At 41.1% G+C, this 21,428-nt stretch overlaps 1 protein-coding gene across 1 annotated transcript in view; it reads left to right on the forward strand.

The window, feature by feature from the left end:
• The first annotated feature begins 20,925 nt into the window (after positions 1-20,925).
• Positions 20,926-21,428, forward strand: part of CNTN4 (contactin 4) — a 101,543-nt gene continuing 101,040 nt past the window's right edge. The window contains exon 1 of the mRNA XM_030458332.1: positions 20,926-21,028. Coding sequence (XP_030314192.1) covers positions 20,949-21,028 — 80 coding nt within the window. The 5' untranslated portion in view covers positions 20,926-20,948. The remainder of the gene's footprint in view (positions 21,029-21,428) is intronic.

Raw genomic sequence — 21,428 nt, forward strand, 5'->3', positions numbered from 1 at the left:
GAATTACATATGAAACAAATAATCTCCCTGTTGTATTTCTGGGCTTTCCTACTGACACCCTGGTTGTGGCAGTTTGGCAGTAACTTGAAATTTCATGTTCCTTCACCTCACACATTTGTTACGGTTTTGTGATCCACTTGAATGTGTAATACAGGTCTGGTACCTGTGGTGTGCCACTGGTTTCCAGCCTTCTTTATGGTTGATGCACAGGTACACCATGACTATGTAAATACAGGCAACTCTGAAGTAGCAGACATTACTGAAAGGGATGACACTTAGTGCAGATTAAAGTAAAAAAAACAAAACAAAAAACTAGGAGGAAAGGCTTAAGGAAAGTTCTCGTGGTTTTCTTCCTGAGGGAAGAAGTATAGTTTAAAGAGGCAGAGATGAAAAAAAAGTTGGAAAGAGTGCAGGCTGAGGAGTGGAACGACTGCCAGGATAGAAATGATGGCTAACATGACAGCTCTGAAAGAATAATTGAAAGAGACTCCAAAAAATCTCTTGTGGACATAAAACAGGGAGAACTGGGAATGGGGAGAGGTTGATAGAGTCTTGAAAGACAGCCTGGGGGGTCCAGCTGTAACCAGGGCTCCTGGAGGAGAGTGAGCAGGAAGATGATTTTACCATAGTTGTGTATGTTTGCAGGTGTTGGCTCTTTCAGTCCCTCTGGCTTATGAACACTGAAGTGCTTAAGGAGAAAAAAACAAGTCTAAAAGGCAGTTCAACATGTAATGAAACTCTTACTGAAATAAGCATTCCTCAACTGGAATAAAAATGCTCTCTGTAGCAATATAAAGACGACATCTCTTTTGAGTCAGGAAGCCCAGCTGCAACTCTCAAGTCAAGTGGCTAACAACAGTAGTCAGCAATGGCTACATCTCTCATTTTATAAATTGAAAAAAAACCCTCTGCAGATTCTCCTTTTGTTCACATGTGAGTAGTGGGGCTGGTTGGAGTGGGCTCCCTGGGTGCACCAGCGTCCCCTCTCCCTTTCCTGGGAGGCAGGACAGGCACTGGGTCCTCATTAATCTGTGCTCACTAGCATTTGCTGCTCGTTTCAAAACAAGGCAGCTGATTTCCAGTGTGTGCACAGTGCAGCTGCAAGGCAATGCCTTTTCTTACTTGCAATGTCTAAATAGCCTGCCACATATCATAAAGCCTGTATTCTCTTTTTCTTATTGAAAAGCAGAGTTTCTCTGTTTATTGTCTTAGTTGTTGTAATAACATTCTTAAAACAAATAATTGGAAAATAATCTGTGCAGAGTTTTCCAGAGTTTGTCAATACTGACTTTGCTTCATCGAGTTTAACGGCCACATTTCTTCCTTGCTACTGCCCTTTTGCACAAACTTGCCTGATTTAATTTTTCCAGGTTTTCTTGGAATGTTCATGTACTTGGGATAGAATATATAACATATATATTATTCTCTAATTCAAGGCAGATGAGTGACATGCCATCAGCAAGTAGGGGGAGAAAGAACCTGGTGCTTTCTTGTGTATATTACGTGAATCCTGGGCGTAAGCCAGGCATTCATTTCATTAAAATGGGGTTTGATAATTGAAACTAATTTAGCATCAACCCCATTAAGTTGCATTTTATTGCTCATTTAATGTGCCTGTCTTACAAGCTCCCAGAACTAGGAGGCAGATTTGTAATGTGAGTTTATAATTTGTCAGAGCTCTGCTGTTGGGTTTGCTCAGTGGGCTCAGCACCAGTGTGCAACAGATGTTTCACCTGTGTTTGATCCTCGTGGTGTCCTTATGCAGTTGTGTATCAGCAAGCACTTGGGATCAGTGCTGATGGGAGTGGGTTAAGCTGAACAGCTTTGGTTTGTGCAAATTTGCTGTGGAAATGTACTTACTCTGTCTAGAAAGCATCCTTATGGATGCTCCAGCATCACCCTCCCCATCGCTCCCTGCAGCATTCTGCATCCCCCAGGCTGCTTGAGAAGGAAAAGCTTTGTCAGACCTGACAGATACCCCCCAGTCCTCCACTAGTGCGAGTCATTATATTGACTTGTGTCAAAGAATGCCAGTTTCAATCAGCTGAGGAGCTAGCTTATTCTGTTTTAATGACACTGGATTTGCATGCTCTGCCATTCTGGCTTCCTCTCTCTTGCTGTTCTTTTGTACGATTCCTGTACTTCACCACTAGGTTTTTACAGTTGATGAATTGCCAAATAATTTCAGAATCATAGAACTCGTGTAATTAGTCACCACTCCTCTTGGTGGTAATTGCAGTGCAGCACTAGGTGATGGTCACTGGGACACAGTTCTATTTATCAAAACAGCAGTGAGCAAAAGAAAGAAGCCAAAGGGCAGGAAAATCCGTAAGTGTGCAAACAACCAGGATGGATGTTTGTTCACAAAGGTGTTCTCTGCAGCTCTGGCTGCAGGAGTGGCAAAGGAGTGATGAATTACTGGAGCTTTACCCCTGAGAAATGGCAACAAGAGAGAAGCAGCAAGAGTGAGCCTGGGTTACATCATGTGGCCAGGGGACTGTGAAGGAAAGGCACAAAGGAAAAGGTACAGCTAATACTACTACATGTGCATAGAGGAAAACTAGGGAAGAATCTGTAGAGCCATTTAAAATTATTTCCATGTCTGAAAAGCACTGAAAGAGGCATTCTATGCTCAATTTTAGCTGCTACTTCATAATAAGACTGCATTTAAAGCTTCTTTTTGAAATGTACATGCATGCAGATGAATCTAAAGGACAGAAAATATGTGTGAAGTAAAGCGTACAATTCTCTCATCATGAAATAGCAACACTTGACAGGTATTGCATTAATTAAAACACCAGAGGATACAGGGAAGGGAGCACTTGGATGTTATAGTGGTGAAGGTTTTAGAGCTCATTTGTACAATCAAACTGCTTTGTCAGCAGGAGCTGACACAGGGAATTGTCCGTGTTGGTTTGTCTGGGTGTTGAACTGCTGAGTCTCAATGCTGTGTTTTATCTTACACAAAAAAAGTGAATTCCATTCTGAAGTGGAAATTATGTTGAAAATCAATGAGATCTGCTGTAAAAACAAACAAAATATACTTTCTCCCTATGTGTATGTCCTCAGGAATCAGATCAAACCCAGAGGGAGAGAGAAAGCAGGTCAACCTTGTCTTCAGTGCACTATTGCATTAAGTGTTCAGAGCACCCCGAGCTGATTCAGGAATCAGTGCAGCCCAGAGGCAGAAGATGAAGAAATCATGGGCAGGGCTGAAGGAGTTCAGGGTCTATTTCCCATGAGCTTGCAGCTGCAAACATCTGTAGTGTGTCTGCAGCATGGAGCACACTATGTCTGTGGGGTGAGGTGCTAATGTTCCTGCACTGCTTGGGCACTTTGAAAAGGTCAGAAACTGCCTAAAGAAACTGAATAAAAGCACCACAGGCAGAAAGGAATCTGGGATTTGGGGAAGCGAAATCCTTACCTTAGCTGTCGGGAATATGGATGTTCTAACAGCATCATTACAGGCAGTAGCAGTCCAATTGCTGTTTTTCTGAGTTTTTTTTTTTGAGTGGTGTTGCACCAAACTTTTAAGATTTAGTTTGAAGTACTGATTTCAGTTTGTTCCCACACCTATTGGTGTTTCTGTGCAGGTGTGGCTGTGCTGGTTTCAAAACATGCTTGCTTTGTGTAAAATGTGCTTATAGTGTTGGTTTTTCTCAGCAATACAAGCTAAATGTGCCTGTCAGTGTTTTGCAGGATTGATTTGTGAAAGGTTGTTAGCCTGTTAGGTCTTACACTTTGGAGTCAGCAGCAGCGTTCACAGTTCTTGCAAGATGTTGTGTTTAAAAGGATGGCAGAGGCTTTTAACGCTTTTTTAATTTCACTTTTCTTAATGTGACATCCAATTACTGGTAAAACTAAACCACCAAACCACCACTTGTTATTTTTAAGTGTAGACATTCTCTGGCATTTTACTGCTTTCTCCTAAAAGTATTTAGGAGAAGACGTATGAAAATATAGCAGTTAAGATTACAGCAGTTACCATGGATTTTATGAAATTTAAGAGATGTCCTAACACAGTTAAAAAAAAAAAAAAAAGGCATTTCTAATGTGACAGCTGATAAAATGTGCCAGTGCAATCAGTAAAATTCTAAAAGCCAAGATCTTCCTGTGTTTAATAATTAGCAGGACAGAGATGTGGTTAAAATAGTTTCCTGTAGCAAAGCTTGAGTTTTACCTTGATTTTTGTTGTAGTTTTGTCTGCTTTAATTCTCTTTGCATTCTTCGGGAGCTTTTTTGTATGAAGGGAATTGAACTGCAGTGTTGGGGCAGCGGGGCTCGGGGGCTTGGGATGGGATGGGATGGGATGGGATGGGATGGGATGGGATGGGATGGGATGGAATGGCTGGGGGACTGCTCCATGGTTTGGGTTCTCATCAGTTCCGTCGCTGTGACCGACTGCTGCAGCATGAGGAGGGCTCAGGGGTGCAGCTCTCTGTGTCCATGCCTATCGGGAGCACGGGTTGGACCATTCCTGCTTCTCCACATGTCCCGGAGGTACACAGACATCGAGAGGACCTCAAGGAGCTCATGTGCCTGCAGCAAGGCTCTGAGTATAGACATGAACCAAGTTCACAACTAGAAAATCCCTGCCAGTGCAGTGAGCTGCTGGTGTGCCCTCCAGAGAGCTGCTTTGGCTGCCCCAGTATTGCTGCTGGAGGCAGCAGGAAAGTGGAAAAGTTTAGAGAAAAGAGCAAAGCATTTTCCACCTTTCCACCTTTTTGCTGAGTAGTGCTGGAGGATGCAGCAGAAGGCCTGTTGACATACTCTGCCGGAGTTGTGTCTTGTCCCTTGCAGTCATTGTTTACTTTGAACAGGGGAATGTAGTAGTTTAAAAACTATTAGTTGTTCCTGAAGACTTCAGAAGATCTCATGTAAATTCATTAGCTACTGTGCAGCTGCCACACAGCATTGGAAGGAGTAAGAATAAGAATAAATGTATTAGGTTCACTATACAAGTGTGTTAGCATCCAGTCTGTAATGAAAAATGTATTAACTAAAGCATATGAATGTATTACCAGCATCTCTGTAGCAGTATAATGCTTATCTTGAGCTATCCTTTTTTATAAATGAGATCCAAAATATACAATAAATGCTGCAAGCATACTCCATCTAGAAGCAAAGTGACAGAAAGCCCCTCTGTGTCACTGAATCTGCATTTATTGTCAATGCTCAGCTGCAGCACTGCAAGGGCAATCCTCCAGGAGTGCAGTGTGCTGGGACTGAGCACCAGGAGAGCCTTCACTTGGGTGGGAGCACTGATCAGCTGGCTGGGATTGGAGTTTTGTTCCAGGAAGTTTATTTGTGCTTATTTTGCAACTGTCTTTAGCTCATGAAAATGTTTACCTACAAATGTTTGTTTGTTTGGGCTTAGACTGGAGAGTCATTAATTCTTGATACATTGTACTTCCCAAAAAAAGCAGACAGAGGCAGAACAAAACCCAAGGAGAAAACAGCACCGAGGGTGGGTGACCAGATTTTGCAAGGGAACATGCCAAAGGGGTTGAGGTGTCAGACTGTGCTAATTTGTAAACCTCAGCATTTCCATTAAAAATGAGATCAGATTTCCCCTGCAGCAGAGAAGTTGTAGAAAGAGACACGGCCTTGCAAATTTCTTTAGAAGTCAATTTTATAAAATATAGGGGTTTTTTTTAAGTTCCATAAAACCCTTTAAACTGCAGAAGGATAAAAGAGTACCTACAGGATTTTGACAGTCTCTTCTTTCAGTAACATGAGCATTAAAAAGAATAGGTGTCAGTGAACCTTTTTTTTTCCTTTTTGCATTGTATTAGAAAACAAGAAGAATACATAAGAGGACAAGCATAAACACCACCTGCTTGCTAATATAATTCAGAATTGGGTGTTTATGGTTCAGCACATGCATTCAAAGCAGGAGTGTAGGAGTGGGTGTGTGTGGGGTGGTTAATTAGAAAGCTGTCTGATTTCCCTAAAGAAGCTATGATACAGATGATGAAAAACTTAATCCTCTGTGTTGTGCATCCTACACTGGCGGGTTGGCTGCATTAAAGATCACATTAGTTTTCCCCTGAAGTGAGGTTGCAGCGTGTGTGTACAGCAATTACATGGTGGAGCAGAGGATGCCTGTGAAGGGATTGCAGTGTGTCTGGATCCAGCTGCTGCTTTCTAAACCCAGGTTTTTTTGACTTTTCAGCCTCAGAAGCAGTAACTTTTTGTATCAGTAGCAGCAGTGAATGAGGCAGCGCTTCCCATACCCCCAGGTCACAGCCAGTTTTATTATTTAAAATGAGTACATTTATGACTTCACATTGATTTTTGAGGAGTTTTTCTCATTAAAACTCCTGCTCCCTTTGCAATTCATGGCCATAAGCTAATTTTTTAATGTCTCTCAATATGTTGATATCGTATTGAAAATGTATCTCAATATACATCCAGCTCAGATTTCTTATGACTGTAGTTTTCTTTAATAATTACTCCTGGCCTTGGTAAGACGATCTCAATATTTGCTTTCTGTACCAATGTAAAAATTATATTCTGTTTCTTATACTTTGGAGCACAGTTTGAGCATTGTTTACTCTGGATTAATCCAGATTATTCAGTTAGTGAATTAAGGAATCAGAGTTAGATGACAAAATTCAGTGTACAGTCAAGGCAAATGAGTGATTGGATTTCTTTATCAGAGATGACAGACTGGGCAGTAATTATGGTGTCAGCTATTCTGTATCTTAATCAGTTCCAGTTATCTCTCATGTATAATTTTTCCTCTTACTGGCAAGTAGTTATTCAAAGAAGTAAATTGACTATCTGTGTAATTTGCTTCTTGGACACAAAAAGGCTCAAAATTAACAGGTTTTTCCCCCTCCCTGGTGAAATCTTCCTTCAAGTGTGGTCCTCTGCTAATTATTCCTTTGTCCCTTTTTGTTTTCTAAAAGTGACAGAGAAACCTGAAAGGGACCAGCATGTGTGTGGTGCAGACCTCTGGCAAGGTCTGCTGTGCCTCTGGTGCTACCCCAGCCTGTCAGTGTCCCTTGCCACTGCTTTTCTGTGCTCAGGCAGGAATATCATTCTGTGCCAGCACATAAAAATCAGGGTTTGAGACCAGGATCACCTCATGTTTCTAAGATCAGCATGGTTTGTTTGCATCTCTTTGTTGCTAGGAGGGAGAACAGAAGTCCAGGCAGTGTTTTGGTATGTGTTTGAAAACTGAGAATGGAATATTGTAAATCAGAAGACTAAGCAGGGTGCCCATTAAAGCAGTACTCTTGATGAGATCTTCAAATACCCTCTTTCATTTATGCTGAAAATGAGTGCCTTCAAGATACAGCCTTTCCACTTTGTTGTGCTACAGGTGGTTTTTAAAACAATCAATTTACAAAGAACGTTTTTTTTTTCCTTTTCATGCTGTTAAAGCAAATTGCTATGTAATTAGATTTATATACTGAATAATCTTATTTGCATATCCAATTAATTCTCCCTGTTTTAATTTGTTAGGGTTGAATTCACATTAGTAGTAAAAAATAGCACTTAAATTATCAAGGATTCAAATTTTCTTTTATTACAATTTGTTCAAGATGTTCCATTAAAACTTGGTCCTAAGCATCCTCTTCCTTTTAGAGGCTATTAAATAACATGGGAAAAGACAATCAAAAGAAAACTACCTTGTGTTACAAAAATAATAAGGATCTATTTAAGCTGACCCAAGCAAATGCAGTAAGCATCTTGCTTAAAGTCTGTAGAGGTCCAAAGGTTCTGTAGAATTTTCATTGCAGAGTATTTAGTGGATCGTGTGACCTTTAGGACTGATTGTTCTGTACTGGCTTCAGCTGTCAAAGGCGTGGAATCCTCACTTGCAGTTTATCCTTTTCAGTGTTTTTCAGTCTGCATTCAGAAATGCAGAAGATAAGCAAGATGACCAGGAGAGGGACCTGATTTATGAAGTGTTCAGATGCCCTCAGTTCCCCACATTTCTGCACAATGGGGAAGTGTTAAGCAGTGGTGAAAACGATAGCACGTTGTTAGGTACAATTTTAGCAGCTTCCAGTAGACTTCTACAATTCTATTAGCTAGACAGAGGGGATTTTTTACAGACTTAGTCCAAGGAATGCTCCAGTTTTGCTTTGAATAGCAAACTGCTTGGCACAATCCCTGCTTATAAAGTCTGTGTGAAGAGCCTTGGTCATTCCTAACAGGCACTGGCTGAAGGGATTTTTCCATCCATGGCTCCAAACCTCCAGGTTCCAGTTTCAGAGCTGCTGAGGCTGAACTGAGAGCCCTTGGACTGTGCGAATGTTTAGCAGATAACACCAGGGCTGAAAAGTCAGCAAGGCAAATCTTTATTTAAATGTGCTGAAGGCATTTGTTCCCAGCATGTGTGAGGCACACAGGTTGTAGTCCTGCTTCCCTCACAGCTTATTTTGAGTTTGGGAGCAGAGATGTACTAGCCGTGGAGGGAAAATCAAAGGGATTGATGAGTCATTAAAAAACCAGTAAACTGAAATTAAGGTGATTTTTCAGTATAGTGAAAATGCAGGCAGTTAGAATAGCCTGGGCCCTCTCTGGTGGGTGGCAGCCTGAACCATGTTGTTATGGTCTAGTGGATAAAAAGGAAAGTGAACCGTGGTCTGCCTCAGTGAGAAAGGCTCCATTAAACATTTAATGGTGTCTTCATTTAGTGTCACTTGAAACTTGCAGTAAATGTTGCATGTAAGACACACATAAGCTCCACAGTGTGGTTTGACCTCAAGTCCTTCCATTCAGAGGTGATTTCAGAGCAGAGATGAGGCAGGGCAGGATGTCTCCATCACACACTTAGGATGCAATGATGCAGGGGTTACCCAGCAGCTGGAAAGCAGCAAGGGTGCAGACACAGTGCTCCTGGTGAGCTGCCACAGTGAAAAATGTGCCACCTTCAGTGGGCTGGCATTGTCTGATCAACCTGCGGGGGTACACAAACTTCATCTTCCATACAGGATGAGAAAATTGTGATGCAATTTACATATATACACAAGTGTGCTTTTGTTTTGTTTTATTTTTAATTTTCAAAGTGTCCTTGAGTTTTTAAGAGATGTTTAGTTGTGTTTCTGTAATGACTGGGATGAATCTTCTACTTCTTGGGAAGATGTCAGCACATCTGTCTGGTGCATCAGTTGATGTACAAGAAGCTCTACCTACTTTTAACCTTTTCTAGTGCTAAGCTTGCTGCTCACTTTGGAGTGCCCTTCACCTTTGATGGGGGCAGAGGTATCTGCTGTTCTTGTACAAGTTAAGGCTCTTGATTTCAATTTAACACCCAACTACTTTACTCAGTGTTTGCCTGAACACACCTCCCTGCTTTTATTTGATTCCATCGTTTTGAGCAGCTTGTTCTGCTGAATCTTAACTGTCTGCAGGATATCACTCCCTGCCATTGTACATGCAATATGTTACCAAAAAAACCACAGTTTATTCTTTTTATGTAAGGATGAGGTCTTGGAGTTCTGGTCTCTTATTACTACTATTGAGTGGTTAATGAAAGGAAGACTTGATTACAAAGGAAAAAAATCACAAATAGTTGACATGCAAAGCCTAAAAATCCATACAGTGTCAGTGTCAGTCTCTGACGTCAGTAGACAATTGGGCTACTTGTCCAGTGTCCCCTGAGATCAGAGAAAAGCCAGGCTGTGATAGGGGTGGGTGGATTGTGCTGGGGCTGAAGGGTTAATTCAAAAGGCTTTAGCAGAAACTGTGTCAATGAAAGGGAGATGAGCTAAGAATCGGCTTACCCAGGCCCAGGAAGCTGCTTCAAAGTGCTGGGTTGAGAACTGAAAATAAAACCAAGTGTATTTCAGTGATATAATAAATGAAGAAAATACGTTCCTACTTATGTTGCATTTGAAATATGTCCTAAGGTAAATTGCACTGGATCCTAATTAGCAATTATTGGTTATACACTAAATCCAGGGCCAGGGGAAAAAAAAAAATAGGTACAGGTACTTAGGTATTGCCTGCATCTCCAGGCACTGCAGTTCTTGTGGAATTTTGTGCTACTTCTGTCAAAAGGAGAAGTAACTACTGCAGGTTCATGGTAGTCTGCCAGCAGGTCAGGGGAAACACCTCAGTTTTATTGCAGCAAGACAGTATGAAATACAAATAAGGTTGCAGTTGGTGGCAAAACAATTTCTGTGTGCTGGCTTTATTCCACAAGGAACAACTACACCCTTTTACTTAGTAATAAAAATAAACTGTGTAATGGTGCTTCTGCTCCTGGTAGCTTTGGCTATGGCTGTAAGATACGAATAGGTATTCAGATAAGATGTTCCCCCTCTTGTTCTCTCTAATCTCTCTGTCTGGCTACTTTGTGAACTGTACTTGACCAAGCTACAAACAGCTTTCAGTTTCTTAGGGCAGGAAAAGACAGTACACATCTCTGCGTGTCAGAAAACTAAGTGAAAATGACCTCTAGCTCTAAGGCACTTATTGAAAACCTATTTTAAATTGAAAACACAAGCCAGGATAATACAGGCTGTTTGATAAGAAACATTAGAGAAATCCATAACATGAGGCTTTTTATTATAGGTTTATTACATCAATCTCTCCAGTGGGTAATGGAACTTGTAAATACACTCTTATGTAGGAGTCTCCTTGCGGGCTTTTTATTCATGCTGAAGTAAGCACAGCAAACTTATTTGCTGTCAGGGTACATTGAATTTAAAATTAGTATTTATTTTGGTTCTAAAGAGGGTTTTGCTTTTGTGAGTTGGAAGTTGGCAGAGCTGTAGGAGGGGAGGTGGGAGCTGCAGGGAGCACGGGCAGGCCAGGAGTTCCCCAAGGAAAGGGCTGGTGTCCCAGTGGGGTGTTAGGGTTCGTGGTGGGTGCACAGCAGGGAGGCCTGGGCTGAGCTGCTCACCTCAGTACCTCTGCTCTCCTTCAGGAGATAAAACTCAGCTTATTCAAGAAGGACCCTGCTGCTTTTTCCACTGAATAAACCCAGCAAGATGAAAAATCGTTGGAGGGATTAGAGAAATATTTAAGGGAAATTTTTTACTGTATTACCATGTAGACAGACACCGTCCCAGGGTGCTTTACTTCTGATTCTTTTCTAGAGAAAAGCCAAGTCATGCTGCTGTGCCAGTAACAAGCATGCTGTTGCTTACTTGGGAGAAGTTAAGGGTTGGTTTATACTGAACAAAGAGTTAAGGAAAAGTTTACATAGTAGTTCAAAGGAGAAAATAAGTTACAATTGTAGCAATACTAACAAAAAAAGCACCTTGCAAGCTCTTAACTCCTGTTTATTGGAGAATTTTGCAATTAATTAGTAGTTGATTTCATAAACGGAAAAAAATTTCCTTAATTAGAGGATGTTTATTGGAGAGACCAGAAACCTGTTGAGGTGTCAATGAAGTCAGCATTTCACACATGACTTTAGCAGCTCGGCGGTTGCAGTCTATTCCTGTTCTAATTATAGGAGTGTGTTTTCATTCATACAGTACCATGCAAAAGGTGTTGTCACTGGGCTGCAAATGTCTGCAATGGTCTATAAAATATATTTTGTTAATTTTTTATTGTCTAGCTAGAGTACCTTCTTTGAATTTTAAAGCTTAATTCAAGTCTTACCACCTTCGGTCACCAACTTGGTTGCAGTTGAAGTCCACATTTTTCTAATGGGTGATAGAGATGGAGGAAAATGCAGTGGAGAACTTGAGACCAGTTTTTAGGCAAACACTTCACCAGCTCCAGGTGACTTGGTCACAGGCAAGGTTCAGGAAGTGTTTAAAACCCCCTGGGTGCAGCTCTTCAGGTGGTGAATAGACTGTAGGCTCAGTTCACGAGTGATGAGCAAACTTCTCTGGGTGGTGGAGTACTCAGTCTTGGAAAAAACTACCCAGTGTAATAAATCAGGTTGAAAGGATGTGATGCTGTGTTTTATGCTGGTGCAGGCAAAACAGATAGCTGTGATACTTTGTATTTCCAATATTGACAAAGATCTCTTCAGTACATAAGATAGGTTACCATTGAAGAATGAAGGGTGTGTATATTTCAGGTCTGATGGTAACAAATGTGTGAGACCCACATGGAACAAACCATCCTCTTCACCCACCTGGCTGGGCCCTTTTTTTAAATGCTGTGCTATTGTAATGCTGCTGTGACCATGCATCAGCAGACAGCCCAGCACTATTTTTGTTGTATATTCTCACATGTATTAATTATGTATTATCATTTCCATCTCTTGCATATTTTTAAAGGCAGCAGTTTTAAAAAAGGTGTTCGTTCTTATGCCTTTGAACTATTCTGGGCTGCCTCCTCAGTGCTCTTACAAGCCTGGAGCAGTGGCACTTCTCATTTCAAGCACTCTCAGGTATGGAGAGTTGAGGAGCAAACAGATCAAGAGAAACTCCCTCCTTCCTTCATGGCTTTGATTTCTTGCTGCTTGCAGAACAATGCTCTGACGAGAAGCAAATTGCTACCAAAGCCATCCATAAAGACTTATTTTCTGTTTAATTACTTTGCATATGCTTCATTATAGAGTGTGGTGGTGTATTTCTTGAAGAAGTTAATACCTAGGCTCTCTGTTCCAGATAAAAAGCAGCTTACAGAAATTCTTATTTGTCTTTGAGGCATCTGAGAAACCAATCAGGAAGTTCTTTGTGGTGCATTCTCAATCCAGTACAATCCTTAATTTTCAAAACAGGCAAAGCCATTATTTTTTTACATTGTAATGGAAAAATTGCTGTAGCAGTGCACATTATTTTGATTACCCATTAAGCCTGCTCTTCATTAGAATGAAATTACAGGATTTTCCTTAATTCTCTTGCTTTTAACTTCTGACTTGTAATTTACCAAAAGAAAAAAACCCAACCCACTGTCCTGTAGCTGGTTGTCTCCCAGTTGCCCAAGTGCTGCAGATGGTCACAGCATTCAGATGAGTAATACAAATCACCTCCTGTCTCAGCATCATTCTGGGCTATTTATAGTAAAACACAGCAAAGAGGAAAATATTTAGCATAGACTGGAGTTCTAACCTCTAACTTTTAGAAAGGCTTTAGCAACCTATTTGTTTGGCAGAAGTAGACATGAGGTAATGACTGATCTATTTCACTGGATCACTTTAACACAGGAAACAATTCCTTTTTGAATTATAACATAACTTTGGTCATTAATTATGAAGGAATAGGCTTTGTTCAGATGAGTTTTCGTATTTTCATAAAGAAATTTCCATGGTGTCCCTTCCCTTTCACTGTTGACTTGTTCTCCTCATTGATACTGAATTTTCTTTTCTTACATCTCTAGTTATTTTAGCACAGCACACTTCTTCAGAGCTTTTCCTCATGTCTTTTGTCTAACTACAAAACAAAAGGTTTCTTGGGGAGAAACTAACTAGATGTCATCTCTGGAGATGCAATTATTATGTGTTTATCCTCAGTGCCTCCGAGTGACAGGTTGCAGGCAGATCCCCATGCAGGCACGCAAAGAGGACACCTGGAAACCACTGTGTGTCAGTCAGTGGCAGCACTGCTTGGTCTTTGTGGCTTCTCCTTGGTCACCACAGAGTGGGAAGGCCTTGGAAGGTTTGGGAGACTATTGTCATACCTGTCACAGTGACTCTGGTTTGCAGATTGTTTCTAGAAATTCTATTTGTGTGAAGTGCTTGTTCACAGGGCGCTCCATTTTGCATATTGTCTGTGTTTGGAGCATCAGCATTCTCCAGGAGAGAACCAGAAGTCTCCATAAGCAAAGAAAACTGAAATTTTACCCTTAGGATAAGCTGCATTTTTGGTAGTTGCTGCTCTTTGTGCTTGTATTGCATTAAGGACTGTTTCTAGGAGGTTTTCTCCTATTACAAGAAGCACCTGAAAAAGGAGCTTCTCTTCCCAAAGACATGCTTGGGAGGTGGCTTTCAATGGACCACTGGAGATGAACTCTGGCTCTGGGGAAACACCACTAACCTGTTCTTGGAAAGTGAGCAAGAAATGTTTGAAAGCTAACTAGTAGTGTTAACATCAGAAAAAAAAATATTTACCCAGAAATGTCATCAATCTGAGCTGTGTTGGAGGGTGCTAAATTGCAGTGTGAGTCAGGTGCTTGACAGTTGTTACTGATACCTTTTCCCTGCTGCATTACTTAAAGTTCATAGCATTTTTAAAAAATTAAAGGGATAGAAGGTATACATGGAGAGATTGCACAAACTGTGCTCCTGGTTGCTCTCTTGATGTTTCACTGATTGAACTGCAGGAACTTGATTTAAGCTGCACATCTATCGTTCAGCAGTGTTAATTTTAATGTGGGATTCACGTGGGATCTGGTGTTTGTGTGTCTGTGTGCATTCAGGTCTGGTTCCTCTGCAGGGATGACCCAGCAGAATAAATGGGGAAAAAAGATGACTTTCAGAAAAAGAGTTGGAGGGTCTCAGTCAGTGCTGCAGGTCGCTGTGCTGGAGGCTGGTGGGTCTGGGTCAGCAGAGCTACAGCAGCTTCTCTACATCCCACAGGTTCTCGGTGCAGAGAATTTCCTGCTGGAAAGCAGGAGCACTTTTTGTTCCTTCTTTGCTGAGGGTTGCAGAAACATTAGAAAAAAACTAAAAAAACCCAACCAAATAAACACAAACCCCGACAAAACAAACAAACCAACAGTTCCTCCAAAGTGCCCCGAATTGGTGCAATTCCACTGATTTGAATGGACTGCACTGAGGTGCCCGCTCAGTGTCCCACCAGCAGACTTTAAATGCCTTAAATCTATTTATATAATGTAACCAGCTGGAGATTATAGCATTGGATCCTGTTTAGAGGATTAAATACTTTTAGTAGCAGTGGGAAGAGCTAATGAGGTTTTCCCATCCATGTAGCATTGGGCTGTGGTGCAGTGTGGTGCCTGGCACGTCAAGAGGGCACACAGGGCAGCAAGGACAGCTGGAAGGGCTTCCTTTTACCTCTTTTTAATGCTTTGAAAGAGAAATTATTCTCTTTCTCCTGAATAAGTTGATTTTGTTTAAACCCGGATGCCATCAGGTTTGCATTCAAGGCAGCTACAGACCATTTATGGTTGGGTGGTGGTCTCATGGGGAAGCATTCCCAATATTCCCATAATTACACAGCAGAGCTTCCTGCTCCAGGCATAAGCAAGGGCTTGTGCCAAGAGCTTTCAGCACGACGTCTCTTCATATTGTGCAACTAAATGTCAGAGTCATCCCCGATGGATTCTCTTGTACACAGTGTTGTGTTTTCTTGCCATAATTGCAAAACATGTGCCTGTGACCCAGAACAAGCAGATTTACAGTGTCCCGTTGACAAACCAAACCACTGTATGTGCATTTTCTGACCAGTGACACGGTGCAAATCAAGTTACCCCTCTTCTTGAGATGTGCCAGAGTGATTATTCCCTGCTCACTGCTGCCCTGGAGCAGTGCTGCATCCCTCACCAGGCACCAGGAATTCAGTCTGCTTACTCACAAATATTTGAGAAGGGAATCCATTGCCTAAAACTCTCTGTAAATAGACAGGTAAAAAGTTGGCAGGAATCAGCTTTACTTCTCTCAATTGCTAATGTACTTAAACCTGAAAACAAAACAAAATAAAAAAAATTTTTAAAAAAGAGGCTTCACCTTGAAGCAATGAGTCAGAGACTTCTTTTCACCTTGAAGGTTTCTGCAGAGCTGGGCTCCTCAATCAATTGAGTGCCTGTGCACATTGCCAGAGTTGTCTTTGTTTTTCAAGCAATAGATGATACAGAGATTATAGGTTGTTGCCCCAGGGATGTCTCTTTTCTGAGGCTCCAGGATTATAAAGGAAAGAGGCTTTATCAAGATGAGTATTTCATAATGTTTTCTGTCCACTGGTGGGGTGAGGACAGCATTAGTTAGCCTGCCTTTTGCACACCTGCCTTACTGCATGAAAGATTAAAACCAATTGAAGTTCAGGGTTCATTCAGGAAATATGTTTTAAACATGCACATGAACCCACTATTGCTGCCTAATTTTTTTTTTTATATCAGCTTTATAGTCCTTGTCATACTCAACTGAAAATCTTGCAGTAATGATACGTGTTCTTGGAAGGCAGCAATTATATCAGCACCTTAAATTTTACTAATAAATCAATGAGTGATTAGTACAGACTGTTGAAACATTTATAATACCAGAGCCACAAGTAGCTCTATACAACACCCAGGACTGGAGGGATCTGTAGTCTTTGGGAGAAGGTTGAAGAATAGTTGAAAGCAACTTTGTGTGCACAAGAAGTTGTGTGTTGTCCTAGGGCTTGGTCAGAGGTGAAGGTAACATCAAACCAACCAGGTGCATCTGTAAAGGTTCCTAGTGGTCCAGGCAACAGCATTCTAAAAGAATTTCACACATTCAGGTCTCTTATATGGCAAAAGTAATTTCTGGGCTGAACCATAGTGTTTGCCCATTGCATCCAGTCCTGTTTTTTACCAAGGATGGGAAATAACTGTGGAAACCATATCCAGCAGCTGAAACCCGTGTCAGGGATTTTGTTTTGAGCTCAGTTCAGCAACATGCTGGTGGTGTCTTGGTGAGTGGGTTGCTGGTCACACCTCAAATCCACAAGAGCTTTGTGGGCACAGCAAGGGTTGTTTTAAGCTGTATCCAGTAATTATGTATAGAGGAACAAAGAGTTTGCAGTAGGTTTTTAGATAATGCAGGTTTAGTATTCTTATTCCTAGTGGCAGAGTGTGTTTGAACACATTCAGAACAAATGTGCTATGAGCAGCAGCTTTTGAGAACCCTGGTGAAATGAAGATATTTTTCATCTCAAAACCAGAATGTATGTCTTTGTTATTTCAAGAAGAAAAATACGGTTGTTTTTTTTATTATTATTACTGCCCATTGGTAACAATAGATGCATTGTGCTAGGAGAAGACAGTATTTTAATTTCCTGTCATAGCCTTGTGTTTCTGAGGTTGAATATAGAATTCTGAATGATTTCCTCAAGGCTTGAGCTTAAATTATAAAACATCAGAACAAGCCTGATTCTTATTTATAGATTTTAAATTATATTTCAAAAGATCCCTTTTGTCATTTCTACCACTTCAGCACTGCAGATCAACCAATAACCTGCTTGTTAATGACCAAGTGTCTGGTTCTGTGTTATCTGTTGTGACTGATCTTTTGGCAGAGGACCTGCAGATGTCCCAGTGTTCTTCTCTTAGGTACTATTCCTGTTAGTACTGGTGTTGTCCTATAATTATTCATAGCTCTGTCATGGGCTGCAATAATCCTTAATGGAGCAGTGCAACTTGATCTGTTTATTTTCCTGACGTAGCTGTGATGATGACTCGGGGAAAACTGCTTGCTGAAAAAAACTTGTCATTTGCTGCAGTACTGGAGAAATGTCCTGAAAAGAACATCTGTGATGAAAATCAGGCTGTTGACTTGCTAAGAGAACACAAATTACTTTCTGTTAAATACAGTTTTTGTCACAGGACAAGTCACTCATTACGCTGCGTTGGGAATTGCCTCCTTCCAACTGTCTAGACACAGCAGTAGATGAGGCCCAGGGAGAACGTGCTTGCTTTTGTGGAGCAGGTAGCAAGATTTTATTTAAAACTTGCTAACTTGCTGATGTTTGCTAGAATTCATCATGGAGCATTTGAATTGGAATTTAAATAGGTGAAATTCTGTGGTACAGAGAGGCAGGCTGAATGGGAGCCATCCCAGGTGAGTTCTTGGAGCTGGAGCCTGACCCAGGGTTGGCATTTGCACGGTGGCTACAGCATGGCAGGAAGGGCCTGGGCAAAGCAGCTGGTGGGCTGGCTCCTGGCCCTCCTGATGGGCTTCTCTTGGAACTCAGAGCAGACTGGTGTTGGGGTGGATGTACTTAGTCCTGCTTTTCATTCAAACTGCTCCAGATACTTGGGTCACTTGTAAACAAAGTCAAATGCCATTACTCTCTCCATTTTGAATTCTGGAGCTCTTCCATGCCTGCATTTACAAGAGTGAAAATTTATTTCTTCCTCTTTCCTGAGCCTCTGGGTTTTTATGGCTGCATTACTGTCTCTAAGGAACATCTGACACTGCTTTTGAGCTTTGATATCAGATGCTTGCCTATCAAGTGTCACCTCACAAGCACAGCTTTCTGCTTAATCTGCTCTGCTACTAGGTTTAGCAGTGACCTGGGAAATGCAAGTGTGCCAGGAAGGAGAGGTGCTAGCAGGAGGAGCCATCTGGTTCACAGTCTCTGTTGGAGACTTACAGGCTGCTGCCAAACACTCCACTGATGATAGTGATGAGAAGGAGGGAAAGAGCCTCATCATTTGTTTCAGCCTTGCTCCTGATGGCAGTATCTGAATATTGTTCTTTTGTTCTCTGTATTGATCTTAAAATTAAACAATTGCAGCCCAAGAGGGGGGCAAGGCTGGAGACTTTCTCCAAAAATGCACACCTACAAGGCCCTTCCCTTAAAGATAACACTTAGTAAATGGACTTGTTAAATCTGCTTTTTTTAAAAAAAACATTCTTTGTTTCTTTTGAATGGTCTTGTTTATTGGGAGTTCTATGGAATTATTTGTAGTCAAACTATCTGGTGCAAAAACTTAATGTCTTACTCATTTCCAAGCCACTTGCAGCATTTGTGTTTTAATAGGACAGAGAGGGGAAAAGTAGAGACTGAGCCACCCAATTTAGTCTTTTCCTGCTCCGGAGGATGTAATGCAGCTTCCTAACCTTGAGGAACAGGCTGCTGGGTTAATCAGCCATGCCCTTGAACTCTCTTAACCATTTCCCAGTTTCCTAAAGAGTTGCTCCTCCCTAGGTGCAGTTTTGTCTTGAAGAAAGACTGATTTGTAGCCCTGTATGAAAACACAGCAGCACACATGGCAGAAACCAATTCCCTTGGCAGCAAACAAGGCAAGGATTTTTATCATTTATACTGGATAGACTCCAAGAACTCTCTCTCCAGTTTAGTTATTATCTTTCCCTACAGTGTGGAATATTCAATTAAACCTCTCAAATTGACCATAACTTTCAATGAAAATTAAAGCAGTTCTATTTAGGTAACAATATCTGTCACCAGGCTTAATGTTCAGAGAGAACAGGAATAGTTTCACCTGTTCCTGTGAATTAACCTCAGCTGACATTCTTCATGTTTCAGTTCCTCAAAAGCACAAAAAACCAGGACAAGCATTTAGCATTCTCCTGGATGTGTTTGCTCTCCAGTTTTGAGGTACTGGAGGGACACAGCAAATAGAGTCTTCATTTGGAATATATTCAAATTAATCTGGCATTTTTTTAATAGATTTTGTGATTTACTAGCAGGAAAAAAAACCCAACACATATCTCAGCCTAAGCTAGGATAACAGAATGTTTTTCTAAATTATCTGTCACATTCTGCCCAACAGCATATGGACATAGACTTCATACTGCATTTAAAAATGTTTCTTTTATCATGCAATCTACTGAAATTTCCTGTATCCTGTATCTTACTGAAAGAAACACACTTCTCTCAAGGGAAGCAGACCACAGCAGGAGCACATTTGTTTCATATGACAAGGGTAAAAAAAAAAATTTAAAAATTGCTTTCTGGTAACCAATCTTGTTTGCAACTTGTTTAAAGCTGAGGAGCTGAGGGCAGCTCAGTGTTCATCCTGGGTAACTCATTTTGGGCTCGAGCATAAGGAACGTAACTCAGAAAAATGAAATGTGTCACTGGGAGAGTGTCTCAACAGTTGGCTCGTTTGGGAAGGTTACTTACTGTGTTTTCCCAGGACAGTAACAAACATAAGGAGCATCACAGGTTACCCAGCAGCTGCTGAAAATCTTCCTTGTTAGACTTGAAATGACTCTTACCTAGAGCCCAAGCACCAGCTTAAGTATTTTACAATTAGAAAGCCAAGAGAAATTAAAATTAATGATAATTCTTTTGTTTTCAAACCTTTTAATATAATACTCAGAGCAAGAATCTTTCATGGGCCAAATGTTCTTTCTTACAGTGACTGAGCTGTTTAAGGAGTGAAGCAGCCCTGGGTCTCAGAAACAAGTCAGGATATCATAATCTAGCCCTTGTATGCTTTATGATTATTATTATCTTTTTTTGCCAGCAACAGTAAGTTGCACTCAGGTAGAATTTAAAGCCAGAGCTTATGTGAAACGTGTTTTGAATAATAAATGACTCTCAGTTAGATATTGTTAGCATATAATTAAAAATAAAGATAAATACCCACGATATGACTGTGTGCTTAGTGCAGTCTCCTTTGTGGTGGTACCTGAGGGAGCAGACACAGGGGAGAGGTTGCTCCTTTATAATCTTTCCGGTGGATTTTCTCTGAAATCCTTCTGTGGAGATGACAGAATTTTCTCCCTGGAGGAAAGAGCTATTGTTCTGTCCCTAATAAACCCAGCTGATTTCTCAGTGTTGGGGAATATGAGAGCAGTTCACATTCATTTGCACCCTCCTCCTGGCAGGAATATGCATTGTCTGCTGTTAATTCCTTTCTTAGTTTTTTGTACATCCCATCATCTTTATATTTTATTTCTTCATTTTCCTCCTGTGTGTCCATTCAGATGGACTTCTGGCAACAGTCCTTACTTTCTCTTGCTGTGTTTGACAGTGAGGGTTTTCTTTTAAGTTACAGAGGAAGTATTTCAGTATTTTAAAAGGAAACTAAAGAAACAAGCGAGCTCTGCTGTCACAATAGGATCGTGCTTGTTCCCCTTTCTTTGAGCTCTGGGTAAAGTTTCAACTCCTAGTCTAGTGCACAAATGTTTTTGTGAGTGTTGACTCCATGTGAGATTCAATGGCTTTTGGAAAAAAGCTGGCTTTTCTGAAAAACAAAACCAAACCAAAAACCCACAACAAAACTCTGTCATTATCACATCTTTTTCTGGAGTGAACCATGCACAGTCTCTAGCTGCTAAGATACTGTTTTACATTTTAACACTGGGTACATGGATATTTCACCAAGTATCTGTCCCATTTTTTCCTCTGTTTAATGCAGACGACAACACACTGCACGGGCCAGTTTTCCTCCAGGAGCCCAGCAGCATGATCTTCCCCTTGGATTCAGAGGAGAAGAAAGTGAAGCTGAGCTGCGAAGTGAAAGGAAATCCCAGACCAACCATTGGGTTTGTTGAATGTTTAACTATTCTTTAGCAGCATTTCTACAGCAGCATCCCCCAGGAGCCTTTCTCCTGTGTGTAGCATGCTGTGTATGTCAGTGATGCTCCTGGAGCTGAGCACAATGCTGATAATAGAGAAAAAGACATCAGGAAATCACCCCATATTGCAGTGCAATTGCAGAATTTGGACAAGAGTTCAAAGAGGTTACGAAGTGGTTATAAACAGTCTTGGCTTCCTTTTCCATAAATGTGGACAAAGCTCTTAATTGTTTTCAGCTCTAGTAATTACTGTGGGACCCTTAGACAAAAGATGCTAAACTGCCATGGTGATGCTGCTGCTGAAAATCATTTAGGCTGCTGGTATTTTTCCTTTAGAGCCTTATTCTGCTCACCAAAGTATATCCCA

Source organism: Calypte anna, chromosome 12 (assembly GCF_003957555.1).
Source record: "Calypte anna isolate BGI_N300 chromosome 12, bCalAnn1_v1.p, whole genome shotgun sequence".
NCBI classification, from domain to species: domain Eukaryota; kingdom Metazoa; phylum Chordata; class Aves; order Apodiformes; family Trochilidae; genus Calypte; species Calypte anna.